General features: G+C 43.6%; 1 protein-coding gene across 1 annotated transcript in view; it reads right to left on the bottom strand.

The window, feature by feature from the left end:
- Window positions 1-13,313, bottom strand: part of IPO9 (importin 9) — a 38,686-nt gene that overhangs the window by 10,658 nt on the left and 14,715 nt on the right. Inside the window, exons 7-16 of the mRNA XM_068173333.1 lie at window positions 13,135-13,254; window positions 8,577-8,677; window positions 7,228-7,286; window positions 6,585-6,736; window positions 5,465-5,563; window positions 5,223-5,329; window positions 3,883-4,022; window positions 2,068-2,227; window positions 876-1,102; window positions 528-676 (exon numbers count right to left, since the gene is read on the bottom strand). Coding sequence (XP_068029434.1) covers window positions 528-676; window positions 876-1,102; window positions 2,068-2,227; window positions 3,883-4,022; window positions 5,223-5,329; window positions 5,465-5,563; window positions 6,585-6,736; window positions 7,228-7,286; window positions 8,577-8,677; window positions 13,135-13,254 — 1,314 coding nt within the window. The remainder of the gene's footprint in view (window positions 1-527; window positions 677-875; window positions 1,103-2,067; window positions 2,228-3,882; window positions 4,023-5,222; window positions 5,330-5,464; window positions 5,564-6,584; window positions 6,737-7,227; window positions 7,287-8,576; window positions 8,678-13,134; window positions 13,255-13,313) is intronic.

Below are 13,313 nucleotides of genomic sequence, written 5' to 3'. Positions count from 1 at the left end.
ATTTAAATTTATTTTAATTACCCATAAGCAATTGTTACAGTCATGCCAATTAACAGATTATATGCATATTGATATGGATGTTTATGAATTTTTTCCATATAACCATTCTAAACAGTCAGTGCTCCATCTTTTATTAGGGCACTTGCATAATTTATCTCCAATTCATACATATGTGATGCATAAATCAGAAAAAGCCTTAGGAAGAAATGCAAGGAAAAGTTGTGTAGTCTGCTGGAAGAAGAGACTATTCCTGCTGAAAGATGGAAATGTCACAGCAAAATGACTGGGGATGACTGATACTGTGGAGACTGGAAGAAGGCCAGAGAAGCAGTTTAAAGCAAACTTGGAAACATCTTCCTGCACCTGCAGCTTGCCTCTTCTCCACATAGAAACCTCCCCCAGTGACCGAAGCCATTGCTCCAAAGCATGTCCACTGCAGCCTTTCTGCCCTTTGCAGAGCAGCCACTCCAGGTGTTACTGAACAGGGAACATCTCCAGCCCAGGCCGTGTCCCACTGAAGCACTTACTGCACACAGCCCCGCCGGGATCTTGTCAGCTGGGGCCTGCATGATGCTGACAAGGGTTGGGATCAGCCTCATCTGCATTGGACCCTGGCAGGCTTCTATTTGAGCTAGCTCCTTAAAAATATCCTGGGCAAGAGAAGCAACAACAGGATCTGGAGAGAGAAAGCACCGTTTACTAAAACACACACACACATCTCAATCTTTGCCACCACTATTTTGGCTGGGCAAGACAGCAAGTTTCCCCTCTACCACGGGAATCAATGTTCATTCAGTGACCATTGATTAAGTTTTCAGCAGCAGGATTCAACAGCAAAACCAACTGTGCTTTGGGAATGTAAGTGGAATGCGTACCGTTACTGTACTTGAGGAATATTGCAATGGTGAAGGGGCAGATCTTGTTCTCCATGCTGGCTGTAAACGCCGCGTCCACCGTGCACACAATGCACAGTGTCTCCATCACCAGGTTCAGCACCTCGGAGCTGAACTGAGTTGCCAAGTGGATCAGGCCATCCAGAATGCTGGGAAGGAAAGGCTGCAACACGTGGGTGCTCTCAGAGATCTTCAGCTGGTCACAGTAGCTAGATGAGAAATTTGTGATACAAAAATACATTCCTAATATATTGAAGTAACTTAAATATATTCCATTCTGGATAATACATAAGGGGTTGTTCCATCCTGTCCATTCTTATTCCTTAAGTTCATGCCTCTAGGATTTCTCCTTCAGTCCACTACTGCTTGACCTCCCAGCAGCTCAGCAGGAAGGAGGAGGAAAGCTCTCACCAGAAATCTTCCCTCTGCATTCCACACAAAGCAGAGTTGAGCCGAGTGATGTTAGAAGCTTCTACTGCCCCTCAGTGACAGATCTCTCCTAAGAGCTGCCCATCGATGGAGAAAAGGAAAAAAGTCCAGGACAGACACTGCTTACAAAGTGTTTCGTTACCATGTTCTACAAGTGACCTGGGGTGTGATAAAGCAATTTCAGGAATAACTAAGTCATAAATCTCCGACTTCATTTATTCATTAACATTTCAGTGCAAATAAGACAAAGCGCTCTCTTCGGAAGAGGTGAACAGTTAGGTTTTAGCAGATTTTTTTGTGACTGTTTTTTTTGATTTTACACTAATGTTCATCAAGTGCAGCAGAGCTTCCTTCTGACAAAAATAAGTAAGGAAATCAAACCCCAAACACTCCTTATTGCTGTGATTGGCTCCATAGGCCTGAATGATGTCAGTCACCTTTATGACCAAACAGGAATAATCTGTGTTTCATCCTCGTGCTTTCCAACACTACCTAGTGCTGCTCCTCCCTGTGACCATATCCATCACAACACTTTACTGTAGCCAACCTTGAATCTCAATTCCATATTCCTCATTAGAGTTATTCTATTTTGAACCTGTTTGCTTACGCTTTTTAAGCTGACGTCTATTTCATTCAAAGCAAAACCTCCCACAGCCCAAACAGAAATGCCATTTTAACAAAGCAGTTTCTCAGTGTGATCTACAGCCCTGTCCCTGGGGCTGTGGAATACCCAGGGTTTGCTTACCCCCAGATGGCTCTGACTGCAGAGATCCGGACAGAGGGGGGCTGGGTTTCGTGCAATCCACTGACAGTGGCTTGCAGGAACTGCTGGATGAGCTCTGGAGACATGGCCACAGTGAAACGGCTGGCGGCCCACAGGGCCCGGCCCAGGAGGAAAGGAGACACTGCAGCAAAACAAAAAACCTCAGTTGTTTCAGAATAAGCTTTATGAGTTTAAAATCACAGCTGCTTCCATCCATTATTTAAAATCTTGTCATCCCAATAGGAAAACACTGAAATGTGACACACAAGACAAGTGTGCCAGCATACAAAGAATTTTTGTTCGTGGGCAGAATCTGGTTTATTTTCTTAGTTATTTCAAAGAGTAATTTCTCATTTATTAAAAAACCTCCTCCCTTCAACTATTTACACTTGAACATTTTCATCACTGAACAAAAGCAAAGGAAGAGAACAGAGGCTTTTCCACTAATTCCCATTTATCCAGCTCAATATTCTGTCCCCAGCTGAAGAAAACAGCGGCATCTTTGGGAGAAGCCTTAGAACAACAGAGCTCATACCCAGGGACCTTTCACAGATTACATTACTAGTTTGCAGCCATCACCCTGCAGTTACAGAATGGAATTCTGTGGTTCACCAGCACCACAGAAACAGTGGACATTCATTATTCACTCACCTGCTTGCACTCACCAAGATATGATATATCTTGATCACACTTAGTCCTGCTGCCTTTTCAGACTATGAATCTCCTTACCTACCTATGCTGGCCTCAAAGTGATGAGGCTCTCCGTTCCTCAACATCTTTACTGCCATTATTTATGCTCCTGCAAGTACTAATTTTAAGATGAGGACATAAAACACTCTGTGCAAGATGCACAGCAAGGGAAGAGCTTTGTTTTTTAAGTCAGTATCATAAAACACAACATTTTTTTGTATGTACCATTACTGACCATTAAATGGATATCCTTGGAGAGCCATCAACACACTGACTCCAGAGCCCTTCCAGAGCACAGCAGCTCATTTACAACCCAATGCCACACATGTAAATGAATGTAAATATATGTAAATTGCTGAGGTTGGTTTCTTACATGCATTGCACACTATGTACTTCCCACACTGGTTCTTCACTCAACATTTACACAAAGAAAAGAAAAACCCCTTCTTTGTAATGGGCTAAATAAGTGTTTCTTTGATGAAAAAGAAACCCAGGAACCAGTTTATTCTACACTGACAACTCAATGTGGGCTCATCAATGATGCTCACATTAATGCCTTAAACTTCTAAAATTTTAATTTGCAAGGACTTTTGAGGCCTGACTTTCAACAATTCCTCTGATTTTCTTGCATACTGATGTAAGATAACACAGAGAGCAAAATCCTGCTGAGTTCCCAATAACAGAACTCCATTTAGCCAGGAGCATTATTTGAATTCATGTGCTACAGCTAGTGTCAGCCTCAGCATAAAACAAATGGGATGACATGGTGCAGCAGGAATTCTGAAGGCGGTTAAACACTGCTGGTGACTTTCCCAGGAACAGACATAAGACATCAGAACAGCTATTTTCCACCCAGCTCCTCGAACCCTACAGGCTCATGCATCCAGCCAACAATGAGATCCAGCTGAAAGCACAGTCCCACATACAAAGGGCTTACACTAGAACTGGGAGCACGTGGGAACTCACAAGATTTATTTTTTTCACATGAGCAAGGTGCACAAGTGCATTTCCCAATACCTCATGCACACATCAACCTGACTGATTCATCAGAGACTCCCCGTGTCTGGCACCCAGCAGTTATTCCCAGGGATGCAGGGTCCCACATACCTGAAAGGTTGAGGTCTGCTAGGACCACATTTGTCAGGAAGCCATGCATATCAAAGTGTATTCTCCCATTCTTCACACTGTCTGTAATTATAGACTTGACTGAGCCCAGGGCTAGCATACAGGCTTCATGTATTTTCCACCTGCAAAACAGTTGAGATGCCCTAAGACTTTTCCTCTGTCATCACTCAAGAAATAAATACATATTCTGAAGTGAAGTTGCAAGTAATTTTCTGGTCTAAGCTATGACAACTATCTCCTTGATCCCAAAAGAGAATATAAAAAAGCCCTTAAAGAAATTAACATTCACAAACTGCAAGAAGGGGGCTTGGAAACTCCCTCAGGATGGGCAGCATTCTCAGTCACGTCCTAACATATTGGTGGAATAGTTGTTACTTGTACCAATTTTGTTCCCATAATAAAAAAGCATCTCTTCCATGAAAGCTTGTGTTTTAGCCATGCCTTCATAATTTATATGCAGAAGCACCGGGATACCCAGTACATTAAAGATTTAAGAACATCTCATTTTGCATTAACATTTTGTTAATTATGATGATATAGAGCTACGTGCAAATACACTTCTCCTTGGTTTTATTTGTGAAGCCAAGAACCTACTTTACAACTTCTCACAACTGAGGCAGATGGGGACCTAATGTCTGATTTTGCAGCCATTCCATTGCTGCTCATTATCAGAGGGGCTCCTCTGACACTAATATTCAAAATAAACACAAACACTGAACCAATGCACTGTAAAACCAGGAGAGAATCTGTGGACCAACAACCAGGTACTCCTGCAGTGGAGCTTTCTTCTTCTATCCCCAAGCAGCATTAAAAACTGCAGCTCTGAAGTTCTAAAATTGAACACATACATCTGCATACAGCACCACTCTTCTTGACATCAAGTAAAAAAAAATATTTTTCTTTTACAAACACACACACACACACATATATATATATATTCCTGAAATTTTTATCCCAATTAACTGAACATGAAGTATTGCAAATTTCTCTTCTGATTTTCTATAAGTAATTGTCATTTCCCATGAGATGTCTTAAGGAACATCAAGCTCTGAAGGGAGGGAGCCTTGGCACAGATAACTTGTGCTAGGAACTGCCCAAAGTACTCCACATGAAGATTTCACCATCTGGCTCAAGAACTGCTGTATTTTCTTTTGCTTCTTCTAATCAGAGCTCTCCAGCTCCATCCTTGCTCTTCAGTAGCATTGTCACAAATGAAATGTGATTAAATCATGGTGCACCCAGTGCTGCAGATGAGCTCAACACCCATCCCAGCGCCGTCCCCTCCGCCCCAGCGCCGTCCCCTCCCCGCCCCAGCCCCTCACCAGTGCTCAGCACCGCTGTTTTTAGCCTGCTCAGCTTCCTGCAAATGCCTCGTAGCTGCTGCAGCCAGAGCAGTTGCACTCTCATTCTGGAAATCAGCAGCCACAGCCTGTGCACAAGAAAATGGTAACACTCATTTGTATGGACTGTTAAAAGTTGGCCTTTTCTCTAAATGCCCTTCCTGAGGGCAGGTTTGATACTTGTATTACTACTTCAGTATCTAAATGTGCAATATATTTCATACCAGCAGGAGATCCTGAGCAGCAATTCTCACTGTGTAGGAAAATGTATCATCATCTTCATCCTCTACAAACTGCTGTGGATTCGCAGTCCAAACTTTAATCTAGAGGAGACAAAAAGGATAGGGCAGCTGAGAATTCAGGACACCATCAGTAAAAGGCAGCTTTTCTGTTCCCTGCAACCTGTGTTGGAAAACTACTTTCAGAATTTTTCTCTGCCATAAGAAGGCTTCATCCTCAACTGATTTTTCTTCTATTCCATTGGAGAAACCTTTGAAAAGAAGAAATTCTCTTTGTTCCAAGCTCATCTTGCTCTTCTGCCCCTCATTTGAGATCAGAGTTTGACAGAACTCATGACTGACGTGGAATCAATGCTACACAGCTTTATTTTTAGATGAGGAATGGGAGAAACAGATAAATCTTTTAACAGAGTGCTTGTTTTTATGCATGTCTACCTAAAGTAAAAGATGATGGTTGTCGCACTTGAGAGGCCAGGAGCTATGTAGAATTTCAGTACAAATTATTTCACCCTACTAGCACAACATTTTTGCTCTCACAGAAAGCTGTTTATTCCTTTCAGCATGAAAATCCTCATTTTCACAGCACATGGAAGAATGAAGGAAGAAAGCCTGAAAGAGCTGAGGTTGTTCAGCCTGGAGAAGATTCCAGGAGGACCTTATAATTGCCTTAAAACTAAAGCCCTTTGACCAGGGCCCCAGGACAAAGGGCAAGATAGTAGGTTTAGAGTACAGAATAAATTCCTTACTAAGGGGGTGCTGAGACACTGGATATGTTGCCCAGAGAAGTTGTGAATGTCCCATCACTGAAAGTGTCCGAGGCCAGGCTAGATGGGGCTTGGAGCAACCTGGGATAGTGGAAGGTTGCACCCAGGGCAGGGGGTGGAACAGGATGGGCTTTAAAGTCCTTTCTGACCCAGACCCCTCTGTGATCTGTGATTTACTGTCCACCTTGTACCATTCTGGAACCTCTAAGTGCTGCCACAGCAAAGTGATGGAACAAACTGTTAGATTACAGCAGCTTCCACGCACTGAAACTCTTCCCAGGACACTTGCTGGTTTAAATCTCTCATTTCCTTTGTTTCATACACAACACAAACATGCTCACCTGCTCTTCTGTGATCTGCATGTAAAGCAGGATGTAATAGATCAGGTCTGGCAGAGCCTTCTTCACTGTGCTCTTAAATTTGTTGTTTTCCAACAAGGCATGAACAAATTCAAATATGCTGAACACCAGATTTTCAAAGCCCAGAACTTCACCTGAATAAAGTGGAAAAAACAAAAAAGAACATGACTGAATATGCCAACATACAAAAAGGTACAAATGGATGTGAAAATAATTACAAACTGTTAGCTTCTCTGAGCAGGTATTTATTCATTCTCCTGGACTAGCAAGTGCAGCAGCAGCCCCAGGAGGATTTCAGACCTCATCACTTTCTGCTCTCTTCCCACCATACATCCCTCATTAAAATTTATCAAACTCAACCTAAAACCTATTTGATTTTCTTTTGTCCCACTACTTGTACCTCAATATTGTTGCCAAACTCACTCCTTGAGCCATTAGAAAACTTAAATTGTGTGCCTTCATTGATCACAATCACAAGTAATTTGCAAAGAAGTGATGGACACCATTCTAATATGGTAAATGCACCTTCAGCACCATCTCCCACGGTGTTTCAGTCAGTTTTGACAGCAATATTTAGGTAACTCCATTCCTCTTCAAACAGCAGAAGTGAAGTGCAAGTTCTTACCATCAGAATCCACAGGATCCTCCACCTCTTCTGTGTAATTTACTTCTGTTCTCACATAAGTGGATGGAGTTAAGGAAATGCTTTTTTCTAAAGAACAACATCTATTTTGGAATTAATCTGTTCCTGTCTTAAAATTCCTGATACCTTGGGATGGTTTCGTTCTTTAAAAACCTTTGATTTTGTGTAGAGTCCTGTGCTTCAGGACACAGAGACAACAACCCCAGGAGCCCCTGGCTTTGTGCATTGCCCAAGTTCAAAGACCACTTTCCACAGAACACTCACCCATCACTTCAGCACACCTTTGATTATTTGATTGACTTAGATCAAACTCACCAAGGTAACCCAAAACTTCATTTATGTTAACTCTGCAAGAACAGAACCCCCCACCCCGTTCTTTCCAGGGGGTGTGAGCCAATTCAACATCTCCCTGCTGCTCAAGGGTGAGGAACCACTCCATGCTCCCACATCCTACCTTAGGTTGGCCCTGCTCCCTACCAAGCTTCTCCACAAGAACCAGTCTTGGGAAATGACAGAAAACTAACCTGGGGGTAGAAGAAAGGAGTTTTCTTTGCGGATGGTGAACTGAAGATCCAACAAGCATCAGAGCAAAGGCAAGGAAAGGAAGAACAAGACTCTCCCCTTTTGCAAACAAAAGCCCATTTTGTTCGCCCATACCAACAGGACTGTAGTAGGAGTCACGACAGAAGAGGGAGAAATACACCATCAAAAATCCAACAAACAGCTCCTTGTATTTTCATAGATTCACAAAACGGTTTGGGTTGGAAGGGATCTTAAAGACCATGTAGTTCCAATCTCCCTGCCACGGGCAGGGACACCTTCCACTGTATTTTAACAGGGGTCTGAAAAAACAATATGGAGAGATTTGAGTTGTCAGTTTTCAAGTACTGGGCAGCAATGCACCCACAGACCACTCTGACACAGCTGGGTGTGCAGTGGAGCACTGACTGAAAATTCAAATGGCAAATCAGCTTCTGCAGCAAGTGCAACCAGCCATTAGTTCTGCTGCAGCAAGGGGTACTGCTGGTTCTCCTTCTCCTAAAGTCCTTACACTGTGACTAGCATCTTGTTAAGAAGACAATTTTTACCAAAAAGTACCAGAAACAATGCAGAGCTTGTGGCAGTTCTACAGGGCACATGCATCAATCAGCATACATTTTAAGCTAAAAGAAACTTAATGGAGCCTCCAGAAGTAACAGAAAGATCCTGTTTTGTCTGGCAGGGCAGAACACTCCATGCATTGTGCTTCTCCAGCAGTCAGGTCATTAGTGGGTAGGAGACTGAGTTTGTCTTGTTCGATTCCAGTTAAACACGCTCACTACCAAGGATATAAAGCAGCACTTTCTGTAAGGGTGTTCCAGACGATGGGCAGGATCTGCTGCATTGATGAAATCATGTGCTTTGGGTAGTTTTTCACAAGTGCTGTCACAGCCTGGAACCAAAAAGAATATCAGTCAAAAGTGAAACTGGGAAAGCCATCAACACACTCAAATCACAGGCTGCTGTTTCATTAACAACTGAGATCACCCAAAGGCTTCCTGTCACCAAGGTCACCTCTCACTCCTGACCGCACAGTCCCCTCTCTCAAACACTCACCAACACACTTCTCTTGGTGTTTCCTCTTTTGCAGGGATGCAAAGGGATAACACAAGATGTGGCACTCTGGATGAAGACAATAATGCCATAATGAAGTGCTAAGACAATGACTCAAATCCAGAGCACATCACTGTGCAGCACTGTCTGGATACAATTATCCTGGAAGTGTCTTGTCCCAGAAAAAGAACTCTAATGTAATGTAAAACCAGACTACTGCCCATTTTCCACACTTCTACTCATGCAAGCAACACATCCATTGCACATCCAAGGAGTAGCTGGAGAAGCAAACACCCACCCAGATCAATTCCCTTCCCGTTTCGCCTGCAGGCACCAGTGGCTGTGCCAGCCCAGCACAGGGGCTTCTCTGGGAGCAGCTGAGCAGCTCCACAGGGGATTGTGCCTGGACTTTCATGAAGCTGATCATCCTGACTTTGGAGGAGCCCTTCCACCGACACTTGCCTTTTGGGACCCTCCCAAAAGTCTTTTGGGACCCTCCCGGAGTGAGAGAGCTCTCACTCCTCCCTCTCCTCCCCAGGGGCACAGCTCCAGCTGTGTTACACTTGTTACAGGCTAACAGCCTCTCACAAACTGCCTGAGAGGTGGCTGCTCCCAGACACATGGGTGTCAGTTTGTTTGTGCGTACCCAATACAAACCACTCTGTGCAGTTTGTTTGTTTGCAGCACCGGGTACATTAATAGAAACAAAAAAATAGTAATTCACCTTCCAGAAAAACAACAGCAATCAAATATCAGTATTGGAGATGAGCAGGAGATGAGTCAGGAATAACCCAGTTATGTGGGTTTGGGAATGAGTCTGGCAGGTGCTAGAAAGAAACATTACAGAAAAGACCTGCTGAAGTCCCTGGGGAAAAAAAATTATGCAGGTGCTGGCAAAGGAAGTGAACCTGATCTTCAGGACTGCTGCAGTCTCAACACCCTGCTAGGGCCACAGGAGCATCCAAACAGACTTGTTCCATATGCCACTCCATATGAACCCTATGTAAATGTTTCTAAGCTCTACGCCCAACCAACTCTGCAGGAAATGCTGCTGGAGTGCTAAGGGAGCTCTTCAATTGCAGGCTCTGCCGTTGTAACAATAGAAAGCTGCATTTGCAAGGTCACCACAGTCCTGCAGAGCAAGTCATTAAAAAACAGAGCACTCTCCTGTCAGATGCTGTATTTCAACCCCTGGCCCTTCATTCTGCCAATTCCCACTGCTTGTCTGAGCTCAATGAACTGCTTCACAGATCCTCTGCCAATCTCCACGTATTGCTCCACCACCTATTAATCCTTCAAGAAAGCCCTTATCCTTCTCTCTTCAGAGCACTGCTCCTTCAAGTCACTCTATCAAAGCCTTTTATTGCTTCTTTTCCTGTCTTCATCTTTAAACAGAGAAGAAATCCCTAAATTTTTGGATAAAAAGCTTAAAATACACACTGGAGAGCATGCTAAAGCTGACTCAGTCAAAGTTCAGCAGTGGCAGGTGAAGTACCTTGTTCATAAAATTGGGAAGTTTGTGCCAAGACACAGATCCCACCTCATCTTCCATCCAAGAACAAAGAGGTTAGTATTAATGATTTTTTCTAGCCAATTATTTGTTCAAGCGTCAGGAAAAATGTAAGCATAACTTCTCTGACCCACAGGTGTTGAACAGCTTCTAAGCACAAATGAAGCACAACAGCAAGGCTGCAAGATGCTTTAGATTGTTGGTCAGTCGGTGATCCCGATATATTACTGCACACTAAGTACGCCATTGTATTCCAATTTGTATTCCATTATTGTGAAATTTGCCTTAAATCTGACACCTGTTATGTTTAAACACTCTGTTTGTCTCAAAACGATCAATAGTAGCATGTTCAACACTGGAATTAGGATTCAAGAATTGCACAGTTGCAGCTCATTCATCCTTAGAGACACCAATTTAATTCATGCTGAACTATCAAACACAACAATAAATTACCCCATGGGTATTTCCTTCTACTCCTCACATTTGGTATTTTTGTTGTGGCCAAACCTCCCATCTCCTCCAAGGATAAAAGGCTCTGATTTCCTGCTGATAACTGCTTAAAAACTTGTAACTATTCTGGGAACAACTTGGGACAATAGTGATCCAAACTATTCACTCCCCTAACCAGGATAATTGTCCCAGTGAATCAGGCAGAGGTGCACACTGCGACAGCATTCCTTAAAGCTTCTGCCACTGTCCTGCAGAACATTCTGACATGGACAGCACAACAGTTTAGGTCACGACTGCCTCTGACTTCCATCAAGAACTCCAGGAACCTTGGAGTACAAAGCTCTCAAGTGACAGGGAAGGGGAAAAAAAGTTTTCCTGTCATTTGCCACACAGCACTTCATTAAGGAAAAGAAGATGGAATTGAGTTTGCATCTGGTTGAAAATGTGCTATAAAAAAATCTCAATTCCCTCTTCCATTGCATCAGCTTTTCAAAGGGTTCCTGTAATGACCTCATCTGTAGAGCTGTTTTAAATAATTCCCTAAGGTTTCTTACTTCTGCATTACAATGACTATAAAATCCACTTCTCTGGAAGTGAACTTCACCTGAATCCCTTTTTCCCCAGAAAATTCATCAGCTTAGAAACCCTAAGTTACAAAACCATGAATTGCCTTAAGTCAACAGCCAGAACACTCATCTCTTCAAAAAGAGCCTCCTACAAACCACTTGTCAGCAGCAGTTCTCCTGAATTTCCTGTTTAAATCCACACTGATTCTCTGCTGCCATCCATGCCACCCGACACACAGCAGTGTATTCAGATCCAAATCCTCTTGTGCTGCACCTCTCCTGCAGAGGCCCTCACACAGCTAAGGAGCAGAGCAAGAATTAGGTGACATTTCCTCAGAGACTTTCCCAGCCTGTCACGTTGCTCAAGAACCTCCTGGTGAGATCAGTGCTGACATACCCATACAAACAGCCCAAAGCCAGCAAGCACTTATTATTTAAATAACAGAAAAGGCTGCAGAATGCATGGATGTATTGAGAACAGAACTGGCCTGGCCTGGTTTAGAGTGAAGCCATCAGTTACAACTGCTTTCTGTGGAGACTGAAAAATACCACTACTCATTAACAATCCAAATGTGAGTATCTAGAGTAAGAGATCCAAATATTCTTGAGCTGCAGCCTGTTCAAATTGAGATGATACCCTGCAGTGTTCCTTTCATGTTGCTGTTCCTATAAATCACTGCCCCAGGAATCCCAGTGCACAGGCAACAGAAAGGGAAAAAAAAAAACCACAAGAGACACTCTCTCAACAAAAACTGCCAACATCCTTCCCCAAACTGCTTTCCAGTAGTGCTGCACAGCAAGAAGAGCTCCAGCTGTTCCTAGAGGATGAGACATGCAGCCCCTCACTGAGAAGCCACAGGATGCCCAGACCAGATACTGCTGCCTTGAACAGGGTTGAGACAAGTTCCACAACACAGAGCTCAGGAGCTGCTGGTTTGTGTAACACAATAGCACCCTTCCAGCACGTATTTTCATTACTTCAGCACAAAGCTGGTCATCCTAAAAAACTTTTGACACTTGTCTTCAATAACTTCCTTATTGCTTTCTTCATGGAACTGAATGGGCCTCAGTGCCCATCCTCAGAAACCTGTGCACTGACCTGAGTGTTGCTCACCCCAGCACACAGGCAGGGAAATGAAAGATCTGGATTTGATCCTGCAACTGATGCTTTTGGCTCTTTGCTCCCCCATGCTGCAGGCAGCATGCCCTACAGCTCCAGAGGTTTCCAGGCTGTTACAGGGGTCTGCACTGGCCCTCGTCCCCATGCACACAGAGTCTCCACTCCAATCTCCTCTCTACAGGAGAGGAAACCAGGACAGTACAAACACCTTCCATCTCTCTTTCTGAGAGATCATTTAGCATTAAAGAGCAGGCAAGTTCCAGAAAAGCACCCGCACTTAATAAGCTTTTACAACTTCACTGCAGCAGAATTCTGCAGCACCTTTAGAAAAGATTGGTATATAACTACAGATCATGATGTCCAAGACATATCCAAGATACATTAGATCAGCAAATGACAGAGACAGATGGTCCTATGGATCAAATTCCTGTGGATCATTTTACAGACAGATCCTCATGAATCTCATCATAGGTAACTTCAGTACAGGCAAACAACTTATTTCACTGTTGATGGTGCGGGGAGCCAAAAGCTTCACTGTTCACACCATGAGCAATACTGGGAGATGTGCCACTTGAGTTTGTCTTCCAGCACATCTGAGTGTGTGCTGGTATTCAATTCTTTCTCCACTTAACCAGCCCTAAGTGACTCACCTTTAAAACTTCCATCTTAAACCCGCTGTCCGATGTTGGTCCATCGGGCATCTGCAGGGCCTGGACAAAGGCTTCTGTAAACTGCTGCACCACAGGAAAAATCAAGACCTTGGCAGCACCCTGGTTACAGACAATAAAAGCACAGCTGAATACCAGATACAGAACCCCCACATCTGACA

Source organism: Anomalospiza imberbis, chromosome 26 (genome assembly GCF_031753505.1).
Source record: "Anomalospiza imberbis isolate Cuckoo-Finch-1a 21T00152 chromosome 26, ASM3175350v1, whole genome shotgun sequence".
NCBI classification, from domain to species: domain Eukaryota; kingdom Metazoa; phylum Chordata; class Aves; order Passeriformes; family Viduidae; genus Anomalospiza; species Anomalospiza imberbis.
Note: the sequence above shows the minus strand (reverse complement) of the source record. Positions and strands in the feature narration are given on the sequence as shown.